The sequence below is a fragment of the Pogoniulus pusillus genome, chromosome 8 (genome assembly GCF_015220805.1).
Source record: "Pogoniulus pusillus isolate bPogPus1 chromosome 8, bPogPus1.pri, whole genome shotgun sequence".
Taxonomy (NCBI): domain Eukaryota; kingdom Metazoa; phylum Chordata; class Aves; order Piciformes; family Lybiidae; genus Pogoniulus; species Pogoniulus pusillus.
In genome coordinates this window covers 40,962,828-40,987,229 of record NC_087271.1, presented here as the reverse complement: position 1 = coordinate 40,987,229, position 24,402 = coordinate 40,962,828, and the positions used below count along the sequence as shown (strand labels likewise).

General features: G+C 49.4%; 2 protein-coding genes across 2 annotated transcripts; one reads left to right on the top strand and one right to left on the bottom strand.

Moving 5' to 3' along the window:
• Window positions 1-544: 544 nt before the first annotated feature.
• Window positions 545-16,713, bottom strand: NUF2 (NUF2 component of NDC80 kinetochore complex). The gene is made up of 13 exons (XM_064148233.1): window positions 16,555-16,713; window positions 15,092-15,166; window positions 13,616-13,692; window positions 12,416-12,477; window positions 11,430-11,527; window positions 10,473-10,546; window positions 8,781-8,877; window positions 7,761-7,823; window positions 6,968-7,105; window positions 5,205-5,345; window positions 3,754-3,929; window positions 1,880-2,015; window positions 545-896 (listed from the first exon to the last, which is right to left on the bottom strand). Exons 1-13 carry the CDS (start codon window positions 16,675-16,677, stop codon window positions 747-749), a joined length of 1,410 nt encoding a protein of 469 aa, XP_064004303.1. The 5' UTR covers window positions 16,678-16,713; the 3' UTR covers window positions 545-746.
• Window positions 16,714-17,873: 1,160 nt separating this feature from the next.
• LRRC52 (leucine rich repeat containing 52) lies at window positions 17,874-23,522 on the top strand. Its single transcript, XM_064148229.1, has 2 exons — window positions 17,874-18,558; window positions 23,269-23,522. Exons 1-2 carry the CDS (start codon window positions 17,934-17,936, stop codon window positions 23,520-23,522), a joined length of 879 nt encoding a protein of 292 aa, XP_064004299.1. The 5' UTR covers window positions 17,874-17,933.
• The last annotated feature ends 880 nt before the right edge of the window (window positions 23,523-24,402 follow it).

Genomic DNA, 24,402 nt, shown 5'->3' with positions numbered 1-24,402 from the left:
GGCCTAAGAGAAATAGGATTAACAATCCTTCTATCAGCTAGTATAAAGATGAACATTTATTCTGGGGAATAATCAAAAACATGGTGGCAACCTGAGGGCCATCACAAGTTAAGATACAAAATACCCTTTTAGCTAATTTTTGTTCACAGGACTAAGCACCCAGACAGACTCTGTAATAAGCACAGACAAAGGTTTAAGACCCCATGGAGCAGAAACAAGGAGTTCAAGGATCTAGAGGTATTGCCCTGTTCACTAAAAGTAGACTCTTCAGTGTTTAATCACCAAGGTTGGTGATGAGAAGGCATTTACATGGCTGCTGCTGCTGCTCCATCAGGACTTAATCTTAATTGGATAATGATAGTGGAATATCACTTAGTACTGACTTATCTTGACCAGTGTCCATCCAGGCCAGACCAAAGGGCCAGGTCTCAGTCTGCAGAGCAGTTTTGACAACAGGCAAGATTCTGTCTGTATGCCAAGCAATTTGGTGTTAGCAAGACTTGCATTATTACCACTAAAATCAGATCCTGACCAAAACAACACAAAGAGGATAAAGAATGTTTTCTTGTCCACCTTAGCAAGCTTGCAGCACTAGGATCTGTCTGGAAAGCCAAATGGGTTCTGACATGGTTTTTGAGACAGCTGGCTTTTGCCTGGAGTAACTACCCATCCCATGAAAAGCGCAAGCTCTGGAGTTCAATACCAAGATAAACACAATGAAAAGTGGAAGGCAAGTGAAGACAGGTCTAAGAACTACTTTCAGAAGTCTGAACTCTGAGCAGCCCCTTCTTCAGCTCAGCAATTTTGTCTTCTCTGGAGGCTGCATAACTCTTTGCTGCACTAATGAGAGACTCGTGACGCTTCTCCAACACAGCCTTCAGATTTAGGTAGATTTCCTAGAAAGAGCAGATAAAAGGAAGGAAGAAAAGAACCACATCAGCAAAGTTAACATTTATGCTTCAAAAGGATTTAAGTGAGAGTGGTCTGATGGTCTCAAAGTGATTTCAAATGTACCTTGTGTCCCTGGCTTTGGAAGCAGCATTCACAAAACACAGGGAAGGTACAAAACATCACAAGAATAAGAGAGCCACAAGCAAAATATTTGTGATTCTGTTGCAACTCTAACAGTCACAACACTGAGGTGGCCTTTGGAGGTTCCCTCTGACCCAAACCACTCTGATTCTGTAGTCAAACAATCAGCACTAGCTCAGTATTTCATGTTACTACTGCACCATTCTGTGTTGAGCTGTGCCACCAGGGTTTCTGCTGCTGTGGCTGCTACCAGTGTGCTCCCAGCACAGACAGGACAAGATGCTACAGGCAGACTGTTTCCTTAACTCCTAGGGCACCAGGATTTCTGCCCCTTTCCAAAGCTGAGATGAACAATTTTCTTCCTGAAACCCTAAAAAGGAAGTGCTTGTGACATGGGCAAGTGGCCCTGTATCCCAGGGAGGCTCATCACTGCGACAGGAATGTAAAGCCTCACAGGGGACAGATGGGAAAAAGAACACATTCCAGCTACTGAGAGCTGGAAGCATCATCAACCAAACCCAGACATCACAGAACTAGCACACTAGCTGCTACAGACACGGATGAGAAGACAAAACACTGGGCAATCACAGCACTCCAAAGTCTTTTCTCTCTCAGGTCTGCCAGTCCCACTTCTCCTGGGGGCCATCTCTACAGGCTGCAGATAGCTGAACAAGCCTTGGCAACCCAGTGGGGCACCACAAGCTGGAATTGCTCCCCCTCCCACTATCCACCCCCTGTGCACAGCCTACTCACTTCTAGGGAAAAGTGTTTCTGTATCTATAGGGCTCATGTTACAAATCAGGTGTGAGAACAGCAAACAAGATTCCTAAAGGGAAAAAAGCCTCACCTTAACTTTCATTTCTTCTTTTTCAGCATTCTCATTCAGCTGGTGAATTTTCAACCGATTCTGTTGGATTTCCTTCTGAACAGCCACAACTTTATCATACACAGCACTTCTCTTCTCTTGAATTTTGTTACAGTACCTAAAGGTGGGAGGAAAAAAAATACTACAGAGCCACTGGACTGAAAACAGATTAAACCTAATTCCACCACAAGCAAAGCCTGCATTTTTTAAGCATCAAACTAGCAGTGTCTAGAAGCAATACTGTACACAAACCACTTGCTTGGAAATGTGTCCAGTTCTTAAACTGGAACAGCTTAGGTACAAGAAGTTAAATTCAAAATGCAGTTAGAGGAGCATGGTGAAGATCCTCAGATGCTGCCAATCAAAGCCACTCCAATGGCTCCGGCAGAACCACCCCAGCAGACAGCTGGACACTGCATCTTCCTGCCTTTGAGGAATGCTGCACAGGTGTCAGCAGAGCCCTGCCTGAAGGTCAGCCACTGGACCAGGGTAAAAGCAAGAGCTGCATTTGATTCTGCAGCCTAGCTGAAAGTCAGGCAGTTTGCTTAGCTCTAGACCCCCTCCCACCAAGTGAGAGCTCTAATCCCATACATCTGTTATCCTCAACTTCCAGTCCATCATTTCACTGCGTCCCGAAGATCAAATGGTATTTTCCCAGCTTGCAGATGAATTCAGATAGCTTCAGGTGCAAGGTGCCACATAGGTTGGTGTGGGCAGAGGAGAGCCACTCAGACTTCAAGTGCCAGATACATCTACCAGTTTATACTAAACACTGGTACGATAACTACAGCTGTAACTTTGGCAGCTGTTTTCTCTAAAGAAAGGCTAAAATCACACATAAATAGCACGAGCCTACTTACATCTTTCTACCTCCAGGGAGCAGGCTCTCATTCACCAGCTAAACCTCGTTTTCAATCCAAGGGTACCTCCCTGCCCCTCTTGGTTATCAAAGCACATAATTTTATCACTCAAGCCATACATCTAACACATGAGAAACAAACGGGCAGCGACCACTACCATAAAGGAGCACTGGATGATATTATTTCCTTTACTTGGAGGGAAAGTACCTGTTCATCAGGCTCCTTTAGCTGACAAGGCACCAAACGAGGAGCAAAAGCAGCCTGGGAACTTTGCCACTGTTCTACACGCGTGTGGAAAAAGCTCTCTTCCATCACACTTAATCTACTGGGCCAATCATTTCCAGTATTCCCTTTCCTATTTGTGCACCAAGAAAGGTCACACAAGAGGCTTTCTCTGGGAGAATTCAGCACTTCAAATCTCACAGCGAAGCCAGGAGCTTACGAGGCTGCAGCTCGCTGCTGTGCTGCCAAGGCTGCCGCGCAACTCGCCTTTGGCATACGGTAGGAAGGGAGCTGGGCTAAGAGGCTTTGATCAAATGACTCTTTCCTTTTGTTTTGGAGGCATCACGTCAGGATAATGCTCCTCCGAGATACGAGCCCCATTTCCCCATGGGTCTTGAACATCTTTGATAATGAGCAAAAGTGGCAAGGGAAATTATGAAAAATTCATGAAAGGCAAATGGGGCTTTGGTGAAGCCTGATAAGTTGGGAAATTATCCCAATGTGACATTCTCTTTAAGAAGATAAAAGAATCAAGAATCAGCATTATAAATTAAATTAGCACTCCAATAAAAGAGTTGCTGTCAAGTCACATTGCAATTATTGATTTGAGACCCCCAAGCCCCTGCCTGCAGCATCACTAGTCTTGATGCAAAGCTATCCCACATCGCTCACTCTTCTGGCTGCGCAGCTATGCACTTGTACCAGCCGCAAACCTTGGTGGCGCATAACAAAGACATAAAGCAGCACCAGGCAGAAATGTCAACTCATCCTTACTCCAATATAGTCTGTTTATACTGCTCAAAGTCTTGACGCTTCTTTTTCATCTTTATTTCAGCTGTAGACAGCTTCTCATGCTTTGCAGTGACCAATCTCCTTAAGGACACCTCGTTCCCGTTCCCGTTTTTCATCTCTCTCTGAGCGCTCTCAATTTGGTCTTCCAGGTTCCTGAACTAAGTGGGTAAGAATGGAAATGAATCAAATGAGGGGGAGGAGATGGATTGAAAGAGCATACCCCTCTAGTTCACAAGGATTGGAACCACCTTGCTCTTTCTGTGGATTCAGTTGCTAATTACCTGTCCCAGTTAAACCCCAGTTCTCTAGGTTTGACCTGATTTTTAAGCACATCCAAACGGACAAGACCTCAGCACCTGAAGCATGTTCAGAGGTTACTCTGAGCTGTGCTATAGCTCTCACCCACAAGTACTTTGAACATATGCTATACAAATCATAGAATGGCTTAGGTTGGAAGGCACCTTAAAGATCATCTACTCCAACCTCCCCACCATGGGCAAGGAAGACTTCCAACCAGATTTGGCTGCACAAGGACTCATCCAGCCTGGCCTTGAACACCTCCAGGCAGGAGGCATCCGCAGCCTTCTTCCTGGGCAACCTCTTCTAGAGTGCCACCACCTTTGTACTGAAGAACTTCTTAAGATGCAGTCTGAACCTACTCTCCCTCAGCTTCAAACCATTGCCCCTTGTCCTATTGCTAGACAACCTTATGAAAAGTCCCGCTCTAGCCGTCCTGTAGGGTCCCTTCAGATATTGGAAGGCAGCTCTAAGGCCTTCCTGGAGTTTTCACTTTTCCAGGCTGGACAACCCCAGTTTCCTCAACCTATCCTCATAGCAGACTTACTCCAGCCCTTGCATCACCTTTGTGGCCCTTCTCTGGACCTGCTCCAACAGCTGTGTGTCCTATGTTCCATGCCCAAAGACCCCAAAAGGCTGCAAAACATTCTTCAAGTGCTCCTAATGAGTTCCTTCTGCCCTAACTGCATAGCAAAGAGCTAGCTACTGTATGTTAAAAGCATTTCATCAGGGAAAGGCTGCCTTAGCAATACTAATAGCTAAAGGTACTTCAGCCATGACTCCTCTTGGAGGTAGTCATTTTCTGCTGTTTCTACTCTAGGCAGAAGAATCTGGGTCCCACTTTTCCTCCACCATGCCCTATCAGTAACCCAAAGACATTCAAACTGTCTCAGGTTGGGTTTCTGTGGTAATAAAGGCTTTCACTGTTGGAAGAGGTCACCAGCACACTAGCAGGTGGCATGCAGCAAAGCAGCAGCTCTGTTTTTAAGACAGACTCCTGAATTTGTCTAAGTTCTTTCAGGTTTGTGGGAAGATGAGGATGGGAACTTTGAAGATAGAGACATTTACTGACGATCACTTGTTTTGCTCAGTCATTAAGTGTCTCCCCAGCCAGATGTTATTTGAGCAATGCAAACCTCTGACAACATGCTGGCCCACAGCTCGACGTTTGCTACGTGTCTTTCCATCTTCTTCTGATACAGCTGCAACTCCAGCTGGCATGGCGGCAGAACCTCAACTATGTCTCTGTAGCTTTCGTATTTCTCCATAATTTCTTGCTTTAAAAGAAAAGCAAAACAAAAGCTATTAACAAACAGCTTTGGAGTTCAGCACTTGTTTTGTATAGTATTAATGCATATTGACTTATGTAGCCTTCCTTCATTGCTTAACAGACACCTAGCATCAATATTCAGTAGTCATTGCAGTAAGATCTTCAGTTTGTAAATGTGTTTCTCTTGAGAGCACAAAAAAGTGACACAGAATCACAGAATTGCTCAGGTTGGAAGAGAGCCTCAGGATCACCAAGTCCAACCAACATCCCTACTCTACAAGGTGCACCCTAAACCATACCCCCAAGCACCACATCCAAACGACTTTTAAACAGTTCCAGGCTTGGTGACTCCACCTCCCTGGGCAGCTCATTCCAATGCCTGACCACTCTTGCTGGGAAAAAAAATTCCCAATGTCCATTCTAAATCTACCCAGTTGCAGCTTGAGGCCATTCCCTCTTGTTCTATCACTAATTACCTGTGAGATGAGACCAGCACCAACCTCTCCACAGCCTCCTTTCAGGTAGCTGTAGACAGCCATGAGGTCTCCCCTCAGCATGTTCTTCCTCAAATTAACCATCTCCAGCTCTTTCAGTCACTCCCCATCAGATTTATTCTCCAGGCCTTTCATCACTTTGTTGCCCTCCTCTGCACCTGCTCCAGCACCTCCACATCCCTCTTGTATTGCCCAAAACTGAACACAATACTCAAGGTGTGGCCTCACCAGAGCAGGGCACAAGAGGACAATCACCTCCCTACTCCTAGCTTGCTACAAGAGCTTCTAGGACAGAAAAAAAGCTTTCTTCAAAAAGGAAATTCCATGCACTGGTGAGAGAAGATATGTAAATCATCAGGAAAACAATGCCTGGAATTACAGAAATAAAGTTCACACCTTTGGAACAGAAAAGGTCTAGGAAGAAAGGCAAGCTTCACTAGGGCACAGCCACTGGGGACTGTGAACACAGAAGGGACATCACTACTGAAAACAAACAGAAGTGAAGTTGTGCCAGGCAGTTGGGTGCTAAGAAAGATTTCTTTACAGCAAAAATGCTCAGGCATTGGAATAGGTTATCCAGGGAGGTGAGGGAGTCACTGTCCCTGGGGGTGTTTGAGAAACCCGTGGACATGGCATTCAGCACATGGTTTAAAAGAAAGAAGCAAAATAATCCCCAGACAAGGACAAAACAAACACCAAACTAAAACCCTGGGAGGGGCACTCAGCCTCAGCTTACCAGCGCTGACAGCCATCCACGGCAGAAACACAGAACGGCAGCCCGCGCTTCAGCACACGGTCTAAAGCCAGGGACCTCTGTGAGCTGCCCAGACACTGCCGTCTCTGGAGAGCAAACAGCCAGACTCCAGAGTCATACACTGAGTTTCACAGCTCCTCACACAGGACTAAGGGGCAGTGACTGCAGTCCTGCTTTGCAAAGAACAAAACAAAGCACAACCTAGAAAGCCCCATCCCTTCCACCAGACTTCATTTCTCTCTGGAGCTGGGCTTCCTTTCAGGCTGACCACTGCTCTGCTGGCTCTGAAGTGTGGCTCAAGAAACCTTTCCAGATGACTCTTCATTAAAGCCTGCTTTTTTTAGAAGAATACCTCCTCGTGTGGGCAGAGGGAAACCTCACCTTGGATTTCTTTATTTTCTTGACAGTCTCTTTCATGGCTTCTTTGTAATTTTTCAGTTCCTCTGGACTCTCAACGATTTTTGACTTCTTCTGCTCTTGCTCTTCTTTCAAATCAGCGACTATCACTTTAAGGTCGTTCTAGTTAGCAAGACAAACAGGCTTCCAGTATTAGCAATTCTGTGACTAAAAGGAATCGGGAGCATGGTTTGACAGGCTCTTTTCTCCTTTTGAAGTGTTTCCTCTTTAGAAAGGTTGTTTTAAAAGCAAGTTCCTCTAAGCAGCGTTAGCATTCCCAGTCAGGGCAGTTAACAGTCCATTTTGCTCGCTGAACATGCTAACGGGTGCAGTGCTAAGTCACAAGAACAGCGTTTAGCTTGCATTCCACGCAGGCTGCCAGCTCATAAGTATTACACCAACAGCTCTCTCCTTCAGAACCCCTCACCTAGTGCAGCTCAGGCAGTCACTGCAGGGTTTCAGAGCAACAAGCCTCCTGTGCAAGCTCTCAAAACCCTCCAGTTTTGTCCCAGCCGGGTCAGTGGCTGCCCCATTACCTATTCCATGCACTTAAACTCTCAGTGCCTCAGAAACCCCTTGACAGATCAGCTTCCCAGAGACACAGCTTTACATTGCAGAGATGTGGTTTGAAAGGTAACAAAAGCCCAAGCTGCTGCAGTAAAGATTCCATGGGGAGGGGAAGGAAGTCAAATCAGCTTTTTAAATAACCTGACCATTACCAGCTCCAAGAAAGAGATGACCCAAGCTAGAGCCCAGCCCCACACGGAGCTGTACTTACCAGCTTTCGGATGCGCTCTGCTATAGCTGACTTCTTCTGTGAAGTCATTTCATGTACAGCTGCCTGAAAAAACACCACAACAGATTTTAAATAAGTATTTCTACAACTGCTGCCTCCTTTACCCTTCTATCCTAGGCCTGTCTGCTAAAGAAACCCCATTTATTGTTTCTCTGGAGTGCCACAACACACAGACAACTTTGAAGTCTGTAAGGTTTGAAAAACAGGGAAGGAGAACTCTTGGGAAAGCCACAGGGAGCACCAAGGATGCAGACAGCAGTAGGTATCTGGGAACAGGGCTAAGACAGGCTACCTTTCCTCCTACTGACCCTGGCAGCATTACACCCACAACCTTCTTCACCACAGGGACCATTCTGGAGAAAAAGCTAAGCTAATACAGGGCCCCAAACAACACAGCAACCAAGCACCTGGTTAACAATACTGACAGCAGAGACACGACTTCACCTATAAATACCCCAAATGAGCAAACTAAACTACCAACCCTAGGCTCATCGTTTTCTTTTCTTACCCCAAAGCAGCTGAAAAGGTTACCTATGAGGCCTTAGTGGCAACTTTCTATTGCTGGGAAGTTACCCTGCAATCAACTCCAGCCTTATAGCCAGGCATTCCCCTGGGGGACCTCCCTTGGGCTTCACTTCATGCCACAGCCCAAATACGGTTCTTCCAATTCAGGTGGAGAAGAGAGGGAAACACACACAGAGCACTGGTGAGCAGTAACAGAGGTATGGGCCAGGTCACTGCAGTAAAGCCTTTCAAAAAGGAGAAGCCAGTGCATTTTTGTATTCCTTGAGCCTCATTTCAAGTATGCTTCACATTCCTTAACAGTGAAACGAAGAGTTAGTGCCAAGGCCTCGACATAGGCATAGCATGTTGCAATGACCCGTGTTTTAAATCAACCTCCTTTCTCCTTTGCAAAGGGAGGAGGGGAATCAAGAGAAGCAAGGAACCCCCACATCCAGAAGCCAAAGCAGCATTTCAGAGAAGTCTATGAGCAGCTCCTACTTGTTTGCGATGGAAGTCCTGCCTGAGCAGCTGCTCCAGCTCTCGAACCTTATCCGTCAGCTGCCTCACCTCCTCCTGGTGCTCAACTGGGACAGTGCTGAACAAAAAGAAAGGGATGGGACAGTTTCAGCTTTGCTGTAGTCCAGCCAACAGAGTCCAGTAGATAAAACACTCTCTCCAGAGACTTTCCCACCAGTAGCTTTATTAATGAGGGCAAGGCAGTCGTGAATTAATACATCACACAAGCCAAGGAAAGCCAGATTTCTGTAGCTGAAGCATAACCTCAAGAGGTATTTCGGCAGGCAGAGACACAAGCATAACAGGGGACTGAGTTTGAAGGCTGTGTTAAGCAAAACACAAAAGAACAACACTTCTACCCATCTTAGGCTGATTGTCATTAAAGAGATGTGTCTATCATCTGCTAGGAGAAACAGCTTGCATTAGGGTAGGCCTACAGCTAGAGAACCTTCTGTCTAGAACATACCAAGAGCAGCTATTAGAGAAAAAAAATCTGTAGTGACAGCTCTCTTGGAAACCAGCCACCTCCTCATCCCATTATCCACTAGCAATAGCAAAACTTAATGGGGCAAAGACACAGGCAGTAGGACTAAATGGCCTGAAACAGAGAATGGGACAAACATGTCAAATAACTAAGAAGGATAACTTTACTCATCTATTAAAGATGGGCTTCCCACCGCCAGGAGAGAGGGAAAGACAGCTCCCTAAAAACTCCAACAGCAACAAAGTTTCACCATCTTCCCAAACACAGAAAACAGAGTATCTTGTCAAGGCAGCCAGGGACTCCCTCCCGAGGTCACTCAGCCTAACGACTCAGCTCCTCTTTAGGCACCCTATGCAGAACAGCAAGATCATTTAGGTTGGAGAACACACTTAAGGTCAAGTCCACCACTAAACCGTAGCCCTCAGCACTGTATCTGCACAGCTTCTATATCCCCTCCAGGGATGGGGACCCCACCATTTCCCTGGGCAGCCTGCTCCAGGGCTTGACAACCCGTTCAGAGAAGAAAGTTTCTCTAATGTCCAAAGTAAACCTTCCCAGGTGCAACGTGAAGCCATTTCCTCTTGTCCTAGTGCTTGTTACCTGGGAGTAGAGACCTACACCCACTTCACTACAACCTCCTTTCAGAGAGTTGTAGAGAGTAGAAAGGTCTCACCCCCACCCTCTTTCTCTGCAGGCTAAACAATCCCAGTTCACTCAGCCACTCCTCACAAGACTTACTCTCCAGAATCTACGCTGGCTTCATCATCCCCCTCGGGACCCACTCCAGCACCTCAACATCCTTATTGTAGTGAGGGCCCCAAAACTGAACACAATGTTTGAGACATGGTCTCAGCAGGCTGAGTACAGGGGCACTGTCCCTGCCCTGGTCCAGCTGGCCACACTACTGCTGATACAGGCCAGGATGCTCTTGGCCTTCTTGGCCACCTGGGTACATGCTGGCTCATATTCAGGCAGTTGTCAACCAAGAGCCTCAGGTTGTTTTCCTCCAGGCAGCTTTCCAGTCACTCTGCCTCAAGCCTGCAGCTGTTGTGACCCAAGTACCTGCACTTGGCCTTTTTGAGCCTCATGCAACTGGCCCATCCATCCAGCCTGTGCAGACCACATGCAGTGTAGGAGTCAGCCAGGTCAAGTAATGCATCTCACAGCCATCCCTTACTCCCCATACTCACTTCAGCTTCTCCAGCTTCAGCGCTGCCTCGCGGTTTGCCATTTCCAGTTGTTGGTTTTTCTCCATGGCTGATTTCTACAAATTAAATATTCAGTGATCTTTTTTATGGTTTCTCTCAGGGCTCTGCTCATCATTATTTCACATGAAATGCAGCATCTCTGCACTATTGCTATTTTCAGTAGAAGGGAGGCCACCTGCAATTCTGTCTCCAGCCCCCAACTGGTACATCTGTCTTTGCTTGAAACGATGCAAGATGTCAAACCTTCACTTACCAGGCTGAACTATCAGGTTACTGGGGAAAAAAAACCCACAACATAGCTTCAGGTAATAGCCCAAGTAATAACTTGCCATGGTCATACAGAAACAGTTGCACTATTGCAATCTCCGCCACTCTTCTAACCTGAAATGTTTCCTCAGAGGCTTTGCAGAGGTTTTTCCTTAAACCTTTTATAAGCACATACACAGCTACTGTAAGATGGAAAATGGTTGTACAAGTTCTACGTAACATGAATCACAGAATCAGGGAGTGTTGGGGACTGGAAGGGACCTCAAAAGTCCAAGCCCCCTGGCAGAGCCGGGTCATCTCTACCAGATCACACTGGAACACATCCAGGAGGGTCTTTAATACCTCCAGAGAGGGAGACTCTAGAACACCCCTGGGCAGCCTGCTCCAGTGTCCTGTCACAGTGAAAAAAACCCTCCTCATGTTTCCTGGAAGTTCCTATGCCTCAACTCCCACCCATTGCCCCTTGTCCTGTCACTGGGCATCACCCAGCAGAGCCTGGCTCCAGCCTCCTGGCACTCACCAACATGGCACTTTCCTGCATTGCTTGACTATATTTAAGATTCCAATGTGTTAGACACACAGGTAGAAACCTCACCACTCTTCTGCTCCCAGTTCTGGGTTAACCAGTTAAGTACAATTAAGGTTCTGGAGTGAGGCAGGACCCAATCTTACATAGCTCAGCTGTAATTTCAAGTAGGTCTCCCGCCGCAGCTCTCTGAAGTGCACGAAGTTGAGAATGCCGCTGAGGAAGCGAGCTGTCCTCTTTGCTTCTGAAACAGCAATTGCAAGCCATTACTCTTATAGTTTCCACATGCATCAAGTGCAATTGCTTAGAAAAAGCAGGGGAAATATCAGAGAAGAGGCAGAAATTATAAAACCCTGGAATGCAAATGAGTTCTTCCCCTGCTCAACTTGCAAAGACTTCACAAAGTACACACAAAGTAGCAGCAAGCTGTGAAGAGTGTCTGAGCAACTCTGTGCAGTTTGAGAGACGAAAGAGGCACCCAGGAGAAAGGCTTTAAATACAGCCTCCCATCAGCACAGACCTCAGGGAGGAAGCGTCACAGCTCTCAAGACAGAGCCTCACTGCAACTGTTGGGCTAACTGAAGACAGCAACATGAACTGCAGGGACGTTTGGGGTCTATTCCAAGCAAAGTTTGTCCAATGTTATTATAAAAGGCCTTGAATGTCTTAGACAAGCCAGATACAGAAGTGAGAGAGTTAGGAAGAGCCTTCTGAGTTTGTGCTGTACCAGAATCACCACTGCTGGGTATTGAGAACAGTGAAACAAAAAGTCCATCACTTTGCATGCAGGCATCAGCATAAGAGATCTTACAGCATCTGAGAGCTGCCAGGATCATTTTCATTACCATCCATTCTTATGCTGTTTCAGGTATGTCACAGCCTGCTCCCCAGACTTGTGGCATTCAAAACTCCCTTATTTAACTGGATCAGCCTACATAAGGATAGGAGAAGAACTGCTCCTTGGAACCAACTTGTCTAGTGGCCACAGTGAGGGTCAGAAGAGTAGCAGGAAGTCAGGGACAGATCTCCATAGAAGATGCAAAGCTGGCCATGGGAAATGAGACAAAGCAGCTAAATATCAGGTGACACTCAGCACCCCAGGAAACCAAAGGATTCCACTGCATTTGCTTACTTGGGTTTAAGACATCGGCAATTTGGAAGTCATTAATGCGGCACACTGGAAGCAAGCGCTCCCTGGGGGGAAAACAGAACCAAAGCACAACTTAGCTGAGGGGACTGTTACTCACTTCTGCTGTAGCCATTTACTGCAAACCAGCTCTCTTCCCCCCATCCCACAGCATCTGCACAGCAGGCACAAGACAACAGACATCCCAGGAGCAGAGCTCCACATGCAGGCCAATATTAAACCTTTCTATTCCTACAGCATCTCACAAAGATTTCTACAGACAAACCCAAAATCTCTGTTGCATTTGGGAACTACTACACTTAATGCTCAGTCAGTTCTGCCCTTGCAGCCCAGATGAAGCTTAACATCATACCATTCCAACACAGAGATCTAGTACCGCAGCCAGTTCTGGCATCCCCATCATAAGAAGGGCATAGAGCTGTTGGAGCAACTCCAAATCAGAGCCACAGAGATGATCCAAGGGCTGGAACATCTCTGCGATGAGGATAGGCTGTGGGAGCTGGGGTTGTTCAGCCTAGAGAAGAATCTGAGGAGACTTTAGAGCTGCCTTCCTGAAGGTATCCTAGAGGAAGACTGGAGAGGGACTTTTCACAGGGGTGTCTAGCAATAGGGCATAGTGGTACCACTTTAAGCTGAAGGAAAGTAAGTTTAGACTGGATCTTAGGAAGAACTGCTTCAGTATGAGAGTGGTGGGACTCTGGAACATGTTGTCCAGGAAGGCTGCAGATGCCTCCTGCCTGGGGGTGTTCAAGGCCAGGCTGGATGAGGCCTTCAGAAGCCAAGTCTAGTTGAGAGGTGCCCTGCCCACGGCAGGGAGGTTGGTAGACTGTAGAGGATTCTCTAAGGTCCCTTCCAACCTAAGCCATTCTGTGATCTGCACAAAACTCAGAAAGGAAACGTACACAACAGGCACTCCAGATCCATCTTCTAGGTGCATCAATGACTCTATACCTATTTGAAGTAGAGATCTGTGCTTCACCTTGGTGAGGCTGGATTTAGAGAGGGTTTTTTTAAAATAAAGTAAAATTCTCAGCAGGCAGGTATTAAACATTGCCATCCCCTGCCTTCTGCACATTTAAATTGCTTTAGAGCCGGCAGGCAGTGGAACCACCATCAGCCTTGCTACTTCTGAATTGGACCCATATAAGGAGTGGCAAGAGAAGAGATGCAGCATCTTCTACTCACATGTGACTGTACAGATTACGGACAGGCAGGAAGCCTTCGAATATCTGTGGATACATTATGTCAACGTTGACTGGCATCTGAGGAATGAAGAGAGTCAATGCATAAATGGAGAACACTCCAGCCAAACCAGGCAGCTTCTGTTTCCACAACATAATTTAAACAGGTTCAAGGCAGAGAGGATAGTCTCTATCCTCAAGGAGTATGCACTAGAGGCTGAAGAATGCCGTCGAGTTATCCACCTGACTATTCTAAGCATCAGTTTTGGCTGCTACAACATAGAAAGGCAACAATGACTAAAGCAGCAACATTACCAACTCTGGAATTCAGTCTAAACCCTTAATTTGTTCAGAGCTGGTGCAGCAGGACAGTCTCTGCATGCTACGTGTGACAAGGAGCAGCTTGCTCCTTGAGCACCCTGAAGTTCACAGACTCAGGGGGGCTGTGAAGAAGTCAGGAGATAGCAGCAGTACAACACTGTCACCTTATTCTGGTATTTTCAACCTCCTAACATAGTGCTGCAGCTAATATCATTGTCTGTGAAGAAGTGAGTTACTTTGTGCATGCAGACTGCCCTTTCAGTTCGTCCAAAAAACGGCACAAGACAACACTATTTATTCTTGGGATTCAGTTCTTGCCTAACAAGGACAGAAGATAAATGAAGTGCTAATCAAGAAGGTATCACTTAACCTCTGTCTGCACTTCACCTTAAATGGAGAGACAATCAAACACTGAAAGCAACATTTACTTTCCTGCTAGACCAGCCTAACATCTAAGCAGAGACTCTCCTCCAGCCATGGCCAAAGGCAGATGCCTAAGAATGTATTTTCCAAGGCCAGAGCTGGTGCTCCTTCATAAACTTGTCCAGTCCACCCTGGACATTACAGATACTTCTGGCCCCCACAGCACCTCAAAGGAAAGAATTCACGATTAAGACTCTCTCCACAGAAACTTTCCTTACAGCCTACAGCGGTAGGTAAGCTCCTCTTCATGCCCACTACCTCCTGCAGTGGAGAAGAGGAGCCTCCTTTCCATGAAAGCAAACAAACAAAAAGAAACTCAGAGGCAACATGCCCACAAAAATCACCATTTCTACAAGTATCATGAACTGAAGCAAACCTCCAGACAAGGAACAATACCAAAGCAACTTCTCAGACACAATCAGCAAGTCCTCAGCAACAGCCAGAGATGGTGTTCCAGGTTCACTTACGACCCATGCTGATGTCTGCACTGCAGTACTGCACTCTTACTTCTGCCTGCCTGCTTCCCTGAACACGAACGCAAACATCCATGGACACCGAGCACTCAGAAGCTTTCTATAATGGAATTGCTTAGTTTCCCCTCATGCATCTACAACATACAAACCAGTAAGCTACTTGCTGTTTGGTCGTCTGAAGATAAGAGGAGAGACTTCAACATTGCATCTGCTGAGCTCAGTATTTCTTTCCTTTCACACTCACTCTGCTGCTACAGACATACCATGTAGAAATGCTCCAGGCGGATTCCATAGATCTTCTGCAGGATTCTCATGTAAATCATGTGTAAAATTTCAAGCTGCAAAAGGAAAGAACACGAATCAGTGTTGCACCCGAAGAGTGGGGATAGATTCCACTGTTTGAGCACCAGATTTTGCAGGCCAAGTGCCTGCTATCACTGCCTGCCGGCGGGACAGCAGTAAACAGGCCCATAGAGCAGTATGGTCCGGGCCAGCCGCCTGAGCTCCACAAAGAGCCAAATACGAATTGTGCTGAAGCCGTCTGTTGATCATGGCAGCCTGAATGTATACACTCAGCCAGCAGAGCACACGCCTGCACATGAGCATCATCAGCCAGGGTCGACCCACCACAGCTGCGTAAGTAACGCCTTGTTATCCTCGCTAGCGAGGTCCCTTATCTGCCCCTTCTGAGATAAGGTGTCCGGCTGCACGGGAGAACCGAGGGCTGTTATTACAAGGGTCTGCCTGTTGTCTCTTCTCTTCGCTCCGTTCCCACAGCAGTCCTGCACCTGCACCCCACAGCTCTTCTGCATTCCCACAAATCACTATTCCATATGATTGATTATTCAGGGCCCTCAGACTAGGGCATAAAGGTAGTTCTGCCTTTAACACGCGAGGACCAGTTTCACTGAGCCGCCACCACTAACGAGGTTTACTTTCCAACACTTTGTAGTTCAAGAGCTATCGTCTAATACAGTTGTAAGAGACAGCAACCAGCTCAGGCAAGGACAGCCTGAACTACCACAGCTGTGCGTTAGTTTCCATTGCGTTGCTGCTCACTGAGCAGTTTCCCAGCCAAGGACTCTAGGGCAGTAAAACACCGAGCAAGGAGTCCATCGTTCCTCAAACGAACAGGATCAGCCTCCCTCTCCGGCAGGCGCAAGCACTTCTGCAGCAGCACAAGCAGGCACCCGAGGCACCCATACCACACTAAAGCCGCTTTTAGTTTGCCGCCATCACTGCAAGTCCGCACTGGATCTGTGGGGCCGATGCAAGGGAAAAGGCGGCGGGCAGGCAGAAATTGCGGGCTTGGATTAGAGGCATCGGCTGATGAGCTGCGGTGTTGGAACTATGGCACCACGCCATAGGCAGCGGCGTTTTAACGCAGCTCCCATACGACTAAGGCAGACGGTGTAGTTTCATACTCCTCCGATTATGAATGCCGCCCCCCCCCCCCCCCGTCCTGGCGAGGCTTCGGCAAGCTCCTCTCGAGCTGAAGAGGGGAAAAGCCCCGAGTTTAGCCCTGCCGCTCCTAGGAGGCCAACCTGCCCCTGCCAAACCGGACCCGCTCACGCAGCGCTGCACGCCAAAGCCCAGCCAGGCCGAGGAAGCGATCGCCCAGGAGAACGACCAAGGCAAAGCTCTCCCTGGGCGGCAGGGCTGCCCCGGCCACCGCCACCCCTACCCCCACCCAGCCGCCGCTGCCCGCCGCTTCCCCCTCACCCACCTTGGGCGTGCCGAACACGTCGCCCTTGACCAGGTTCCGGGCCTCGGCTCCCGTCAGGATATGGCTGCGGAGGTAGCAGACGATATCGTCGGGGCTATAGCGAGGGAAGGTCAGCGTCTCCATCGCAGCGCCGGGCACCAACCACTCCAGCAACCGCCCGCCGCAGCTTAAATCTGGCGGGCGCCTCCCTCGCCCCGCCGCTGAGCCTATCCGCGGCCGCGCCGGCCGGAGGGGGACGGAGCTCGGCAGGCTCCGCCTCGCCGCGGCCGTTAGAGGCGGGCCGGGGTGCAGGGCCTCGCCGCCATCGCGGGGGCTGCGCCGCGCTAGGGGCTGCGCCGGCACCGACAGCCAGCAGCCCTCTAGCCAGAGCCAGGGCAGCTCCTTCGCAGCGGAAGAACGCCGTGAGGAGTCAACAGAGGGAGCCGGAGCGTCTTCGGAAGCTTGTCCCGAGCGAAGATGCTCTTTGGAAGAGCTCCTTAGCCGCCTTCTCCTGGCCCGCTGCAACGCCAGCCCAGCGCGGACTCTTGTTTAATCAGTGCAAGTGACCGCATCTTGCAGTCTGACTCCGCTTGAGACAGAAGTTGCACTATCCACACTCGCCCGGCACAGTTCGTACAGTCACAGAGTGGCAGGGGTTGGAAGGGACCTCCAGAGATGTAACCCAGCGCCCCCCACCCCCCACTCTGTCCTAGGCACGCCTAGAGCAGGTTCGCACAGGAACGTGTGCGGGAGGGTGTTTAGAGTCTTCAGAGAGGGATCTGCACCCTCTCTAGGCAGCCCGTTCCGGTGCTTCAGCCCCATTCAAGCGAAGGAGCATCTCCTTCAGTCCAAATGAAAGCTGAGTTCTGGTTTGCACCCATTGCCCTTGTCCTATCACTGACCAGCGCTGAGAAGAGCCCAGCCCCATTCTCATGGCCCTCACCTATTTATATGCATTTAAAGATCTCCTCTCAATTTGCTCTTTGCCAGGCTAAAGAGCTCCAGGTCGCTCAGCCTCTCCTTGTAAGAGGGATGGTCCAGTTCTGATGTTCTCATCCAACACAGACCTTCCCAGCACCTCCATGCAGCCCAAAGCAGCTCCTACTTGGTCAGCAAGGTCATAGCCCTGACTCCAAAGCCGCTGACATCAGAGAGGTGTCGGCTGGCACTGAGTGTGACATGGAGACAGCCCAGCCACTATTCTGCACTTGCCCATGTAGAAACTGAGCTCGGTTTCCAGCTGGGCACTCTGCCAAGGGGTCAGATGAGTCACGGACACAAAGCACTTCCCCACAGCCTGGCAGCCAGACACCTCCTGGGCATGGCTGTGACAGTAATGCAGCTTCCATAGGGCTGCTCGCAGACCCCAAGGGGCTGAGTGGCCTGGAAGGTGTTAGACCATGTCTCACTCAGGTGGAGCACAGCCCTTGGGCCTCGTGTTTCTTTTGGGGATGGGGATGGCATCGGAGAGGACAAACTGCCCAAGCAGGTGTACCTGTCAGTACCTGGAGGTGAACTGCACAGGGCAACAGCTGCATGAGTTCCCTGCAGCCATCCCGCTGGACACCAGGCAGCTGGTTCTGGCAGTAAACAACATCTCGTACCTGCCAGCAGTGGAATTGAGCTTCTTGGCTGATTTGGTCTATCTGGACTGCAGGAAGAACTTCTTGGGGGATGACCTGGATTTCACTTTCATTGGTGTGGCCAAGCTTGTCTATCTGGACCTCAGTTTCAACAATCTCACGCAGGTCACCTTCAGCACCTTCTCCAACCTCCTTAGCCTGGTGGTTTTGAAGATGTCAGACAATCCTAACCTTGTGGCCATTGAAAAGGATGCGTTCACCAACAACACCTGGCTGAGGCACTTGGATGTGAGCCGGACGGGCTTAACATTCCTGGACACCAGCACTGTCCGTGACCTGCCCAACCTGAGGTTTCTGGGGCTCAGTGACAACCCATGGCACTGCAACTGTTCCTTTTTGGACTTCATCACCTGGATGACAGAGAGCAACGTTCATTTTCCAGGTGAGGGCTCTGTAGGCAGGATCCCTCTCCCTTCTCCTGCAGATCTGTGTGGAACAGAGAGGGCTCATTGCTCTCTTTCTCAAAACTTCATGTCACAGCACTGTGCCACTGCACGTCAGACTTGAGTTGCATCTTCTGGTCTTGGAGAAAACACAGATACGAGCAGCTGGGCTGCACATGCTTCACCCATAACCACACCTGCTGACATCCTCAGGACAGTCTGGGAGGTGTAGGCTTGCCTGTGCTTATCCCCTACCAAGGGCTAAACTACAGCAGTCATTGTCACCCAGTGAGCCCTCTCTGCCAAGAAGGGAGATCCAGAAAGCAGAGGCTGAAAGTAAACCAAATGTAACAAACCAGCAACATTACTATTAATAGTAATGCAATATAAATATACACAGCTGTACTCAGCCCAGCAAGTGTGCCAGTCACAACACACAGGCCTCAGGAGCAGAACGATGCTGACTTTCAGAGAAGGTGGAAGAAGAGGAGGAGCAGAGCCCCTCTTCTTAGTAAACATCCCCTTTATAATGAATGTGACCTTTTTGGTGTGAGGTAAACCTGTGAGCCAGCTGGGGTCAGCTGCCCTATCTTTTACCCCTGCCTAGCTGAAGCTCCTGACTGATGTGAAACTGCTGACAGTCTGCAGACCATGGCTGGCCTATTATTCTATCCCAACAAAATCAGAACAAGTCTGTAGCTAGGAAGGACGTTGCTGCTCCTCTACAATGCCTGGTTTCGGCCTCAGGAGGTGCCCCTGTGTCTGTGAGTCTCAGCATCCTATTGTTGCAGTGCTAAGAATGAGGAGCCAAATGTGGTTCCCCAAAAGCTCCTGCTCTGAATTCTCTCCTCTGATCACCTGGTACTGCTGTAGGCGGGGGGTGGATTAACGACCAGTTAACCCCCCTAGTTCTGTGGAAAAGCTTGCCTGCCTCTCTTCTGGCCTGCTCAGGGCAGCCTTTCCAGCCCTGAGCTCTCCAACACTGTCCCCTTCACCTTAAACACCTGCTGCTAGCCTCTTCCTGCACAACCTGCCTGGCAGGCAGACCTCATTCGTGCAACCTCTAACAGTCAAAACTGCCTTGAAATCCAGGGAGCTCTTCTCTTGTCTCTCCCTGACAGTCTCTAGAAGTTAGGGCAGTGTGGCAGGCAGCAAGTTTAGCTGCTGACTTCCGTGAGGTTGTGATCACACCCTGCTCCCTGCTGGCCCCTTTTCAGTCATGGGAAGCATCCACAGTGCCCTTTGCCTTAAAAGCATGGCAGCTGTTGTGCTAAGACAGATAGGAATCACAAGTCCTGCCACCTCCAGCTGCCACGGTACTCCTCGGCCCCCAGAGCAGGTATGTTTGACTGATCCTTTGTATCAGACTGTGACTCAGTGCTCGGAAGTCAAAGACTTTCTGCTGCTTCCATGGGAGCTCTGGTTTGGGTCCTAGAGGACATTTGGTTGACAGAGTGAGACAGAGAGCACATTGTGCTCAGAAAAGTGCCAGTATTCTTATGGCTGGGAGGCTGCATCTGTTCTCACTCTTCCTCCAGCACCCCAGAGCAAGTTTCCTCTCTATTCAGTTTCCCAAAATAAGAAATGTTCTGTGCAGTGCAGGTGAGCATTGAGTCCCATGGGCTGCAGCAGCACAGACAGCTTCCTGCTGAAGAAAGGCCATTTCTCAGAAGCAGGGCCTCCTTACATCACCTCGGAGGCCAGAATCAGTTGAGTAAGAAATGGCCACAAAAGAGCCTAAGGGTAGAAAAGGGAAGAGCAAATGGAAGCTGGTGTTAGGACAGGACCCAGTTAGGGACATTTCTGTGTCTTGTTAGATGCAGTAAGCTCCCTATCAACAGTAAAGTAGTTTTATTTTCCTTGTACAGGTTACAGGCAGATATGGAACAGTGTAAAAGAAGTACCGTTCTTATCAGTGAGATTGGAGATAACACACTGAACCTTGAAACAGGAGAATAAAGCTCATTGCAAGCAGTTTGGGAGGGTAAAAGTAGGAAAGCCACTGGCAGCAAAAACCAGGGGTAAGAGTATGGATCCTTGCACCATGCTTGGGACAGCAAAGAAACCCTGGAGGCTGCTCAGCTTCCCCACTGTTAGGCTTTCTATGGAATCATAGAATCAACCAGTTTGGAAGAGACCTCCAAGATCATCCAGCCCAACCTATGCCCCAGCCCTATCCAGTCAACCAGACCATGGCACTAAGTGCCCCAGCCAGGCTTTTCCTGAACACCTCCAGGGACAGTGACTCCACCACCTCCCCATGCAGCCCGTTCCAATGCCAATCACTCTGGCAACAACTTCCTCCTAACATCCAGCCTAGACCTCCCCTGGCACAACTTGAGACTGTGTCCCCTTCTGTTGCTGGGTGCCTGGGAAAAGAGACCACGTCCTGGTAAGATGCTGTGGGTGAGTCCCTAAGCGTGAGAATGCAGAATGCAGAAGAGCTGTGGGGTGCAGGTGCAGGACTGCTGTGGGAACGGAGCGGAGAGAAGAGACAACAGGCAGACCCTTGTAATAACAGCCCTCGGTTCTCCCATGCAGCCGGACACCTTATCTCAGAAGGGGCAGATAAGGGACCTCGCTAGCGAGGATAACAAGGCGTTACTTACGCAGCTGTGGTGGGTCGACCCTGGCTGATGATGCTCATGTGCAGGCGTGTGCTCTGCTGGCTGAGTGTATACATTCAGGCTGCCATGATCAACAGACGGCTTCAGCACAATTCGTATTTGGCTCTTTGTGGAGCTCAGGCGGCTGGCCCGGACCATACTGCTCTATGGGCCTGTTTACCGCTGTCCCGCCGGCAGGCAGTGATAGCAGGCACTTGGCCTGCAACACCTAAGAGGCTGTGTGCCTCATGGCACTGCTGTGAGAGCTGGGCAAAGCTTTCACATTGCCAGTGCAAGTGCTCACAGGCTGAACACTGTATTACCAACACCCACCTGCCCTCAGGCAGCTCCCTCTTTACTGGGACTAGGTGACCCTGAGCTGAGGGTTGCAACGGGAGAGGACAGCTGCAGTGCAAAGGGATGTTGGGACAGATACCAATCCTGGCCTTCAAAAAGCTGCTGCTCCACAGAACACCTCTGCAGCAGGGTTTTATGCTCAGCTAGATCTGTGCAGTCTCAATGCCAGCAGGAAGTGTCCAGCTCGAGATTTGGGTAGATGGCTTTGGGGATATGACCAGGACAATAAGAGATACCATCACCAACAACCCCTGCAGCTTTGTCACTCACTGATTTACAAAGTAATGTAAATCCCCTTCAGCTTTCCCCTCCTCACTGCTGCCACTCCCTCAGGCCCAGCCATCCAGTGCACTAAGCAGTGACCAGCCTGTGTCTGGCACAGTAACAGCATCTGGCCCAGGGAGTTCTGAGCCTGCAGGGAAAGGAAGGAGCCCTGGCAGAGGGCACACTGTGCTCTACAGACTCCAAAAGGAGACACAGCTGGCACCACACAGCCTTTGCTATCTTCAGAGGGAAAGGCCAACACCTGTTTTACCACCACATATACTACAATACAACAGGGTATAGGTTACATAGGATAGGGATAGAATAGGGTATGGTTGGAAAAGACCTTTAAGACCATCAAGCCCATCCACTAACTACCAAGTCAGAGATGTGGTGCTAGGAGACATGTTTTAGCACCACATCTCTGTCTCTTTCAAACAGCCCCAGGAACAGGGATTCAGCCACTGCCCTGGGAAGCCTGTTCCAGTGTTTGAAAACACTTTCTGTGGGGAATTCTCTTCTACACTCCTATCTAAACGTCCCCTGGTTCAAGCTGAGGCTATTTCCTGTCATCCTACCACTTTGTACTTGGGATATGAGTCCAATACACCCCTTATTACAGCCCCACCCTCAGCCTCCTCTACCCCACACTAAACCACTCCGGTCACCTCAGTCACTCCTCTCAAGATCTGCTCTCCAGGCCCTCCACCAGCTTTGTTGTCCCTCTCTGGGCCCATTCCAGCACCTCAATGTCTATCTTGTAGTGAGAGTCTCCAGTACTCAAGGTGTGGCCTCACCAGTGCTGAGCACAGAACAATCTCTTCCCTGGTCCTGTTCATCACTCTTTCTGATGCAGGCTAGGATGCTGTTTGCCTTCTTTGGAATCTGAGCACACTGATGGTTCATATTCACCTGGCTGTCGATCAACACCCCCAGGTCTTTGCTGGGCAGCTTTCCAGCCACTCTTCCCTGCAGCGTTCCTGGGGTCATTGTGACCAAAGTGCAGGAGCCAGCACTTGGCCTTGTTGAAGGGGTCATCAGGGGAGCTGCGTCGCTGATGAGTTTCCTCTGCCTCTGGGCAGGGGAGGCAGTGCCTACCTGCAAACCCTCACGTTATTCCAGAATAATTTAGGCTATATCACTTCGGAAGGTGTTTGAGATTAAAAAGCCCAACACAAGTGCTCCTCTATCAAAACAAAGCACTCCATCAGCAGGGAGGAATGGTGCAGGGATGGCAGTTTACCAGTGGCATGGTCCAACAGGCAGCATTTTCCTGTGGGGGCAACACCACCGACATCATCCTGGCAACCTGGCAGGAGTTTGCCTGTCTGCTTTTACCCAAGCCATGGGGGGAGAGGGTTGTGATGTTTGTAGACATTCTTCAGTTTAGCAAACTTCTCCATCACTTTCCTAGCAGGACTCCTGTTCATGAATGCGTAAGACACAGATGAGAGTGTCTTGCTTCTGCTGTTCCCTCTGCAGATGCTGACAATGTCACCTGCTACACCCCAGAAGGCCTGCATGACCGGAAAATGCCCATGGTGGAGGCACAGCTCCACTTCAGCTGCCTGACCCAGCTGTACAAGCAGGACTACATCTTTCTGTGCCTCATTGGCTTCTGCATGTTCTTTGCTGGCACCATGGCAGCCTGGCTAGCCGGCATCTGTGTTGTCATCTGTGAATTCCATGCTTCAAAGGGGGAGGAGGAAGAGGAGGAAGAGGACACAGTCACTTAGGATCAGTTCTACAAATCCTTCTGAGCACCCATCATGGGAACTGAAGGCAGCCCTTCCTGCCTGGTTTCCCATAAGATGTCCCACTCCAGAGGAAATAAAAGAGCAAGAGATGAATGTCTCTGTGCTCCCACTTCACTCACTGTGCTTCCTCCACTTGTCTTCTTCCACCAGGACTCAGAATACCAGCATAATACTGTCAGGAGGCATAAGAGGTGTGTACGGTGCCAGGCAGCTTCACCATGAAAGCACAGGGTCATGGGCACTAACCTGAAGAGATGCAGTCTGAGGTCATTTAGCCTAGCACCCCTGCAGTCAGCAGGGATGTCTGCAACTAGAGCCGGCTGCTCAGAGCCCCATCCAGCCTGACCTGGAATGTTCCCAGAGGTGGGACTTCTACATCTACCACTTCTCTGGGCAACCTGGGCCAGCATTTCACCACCCTTATCACAAGAAGTTTCTTCTTCTAGCTATTTTGAATTACCTCTCTTTTAGTTTTAAACCATCACTCTTGTCCTGTCACATCAGGCCTGGCCAGAAAGTCTGTCTCCAGCTTTCTGATCAGCCCCTTTATGTACTGAAAGGCCACAAGAAGGTCCCCGCAGCGCCTTTTCTTCTCCAGGCTGAACAACCCCAACTCTCTCTGCCTGTCCTCACGCAGGGAGGTTACAGCTCTCACATCATTGCTGTGGTCTCCTCTGGCTCTGCTCCAACAGGTCCAGGTCTCTCCTGTGCTGAAGACTCCAGAGCTGACCCCAGCACTGCAGATGGGGTCTCAGCAGAGCGGAGCAGAAGAGCAGATCCCCTCCCTCCACCTGCTGCCCACGCTGCTGGGAGGGCAACCCAGGACACGGTTGGCTTCCGGGCTGCGACTCCACAGAGC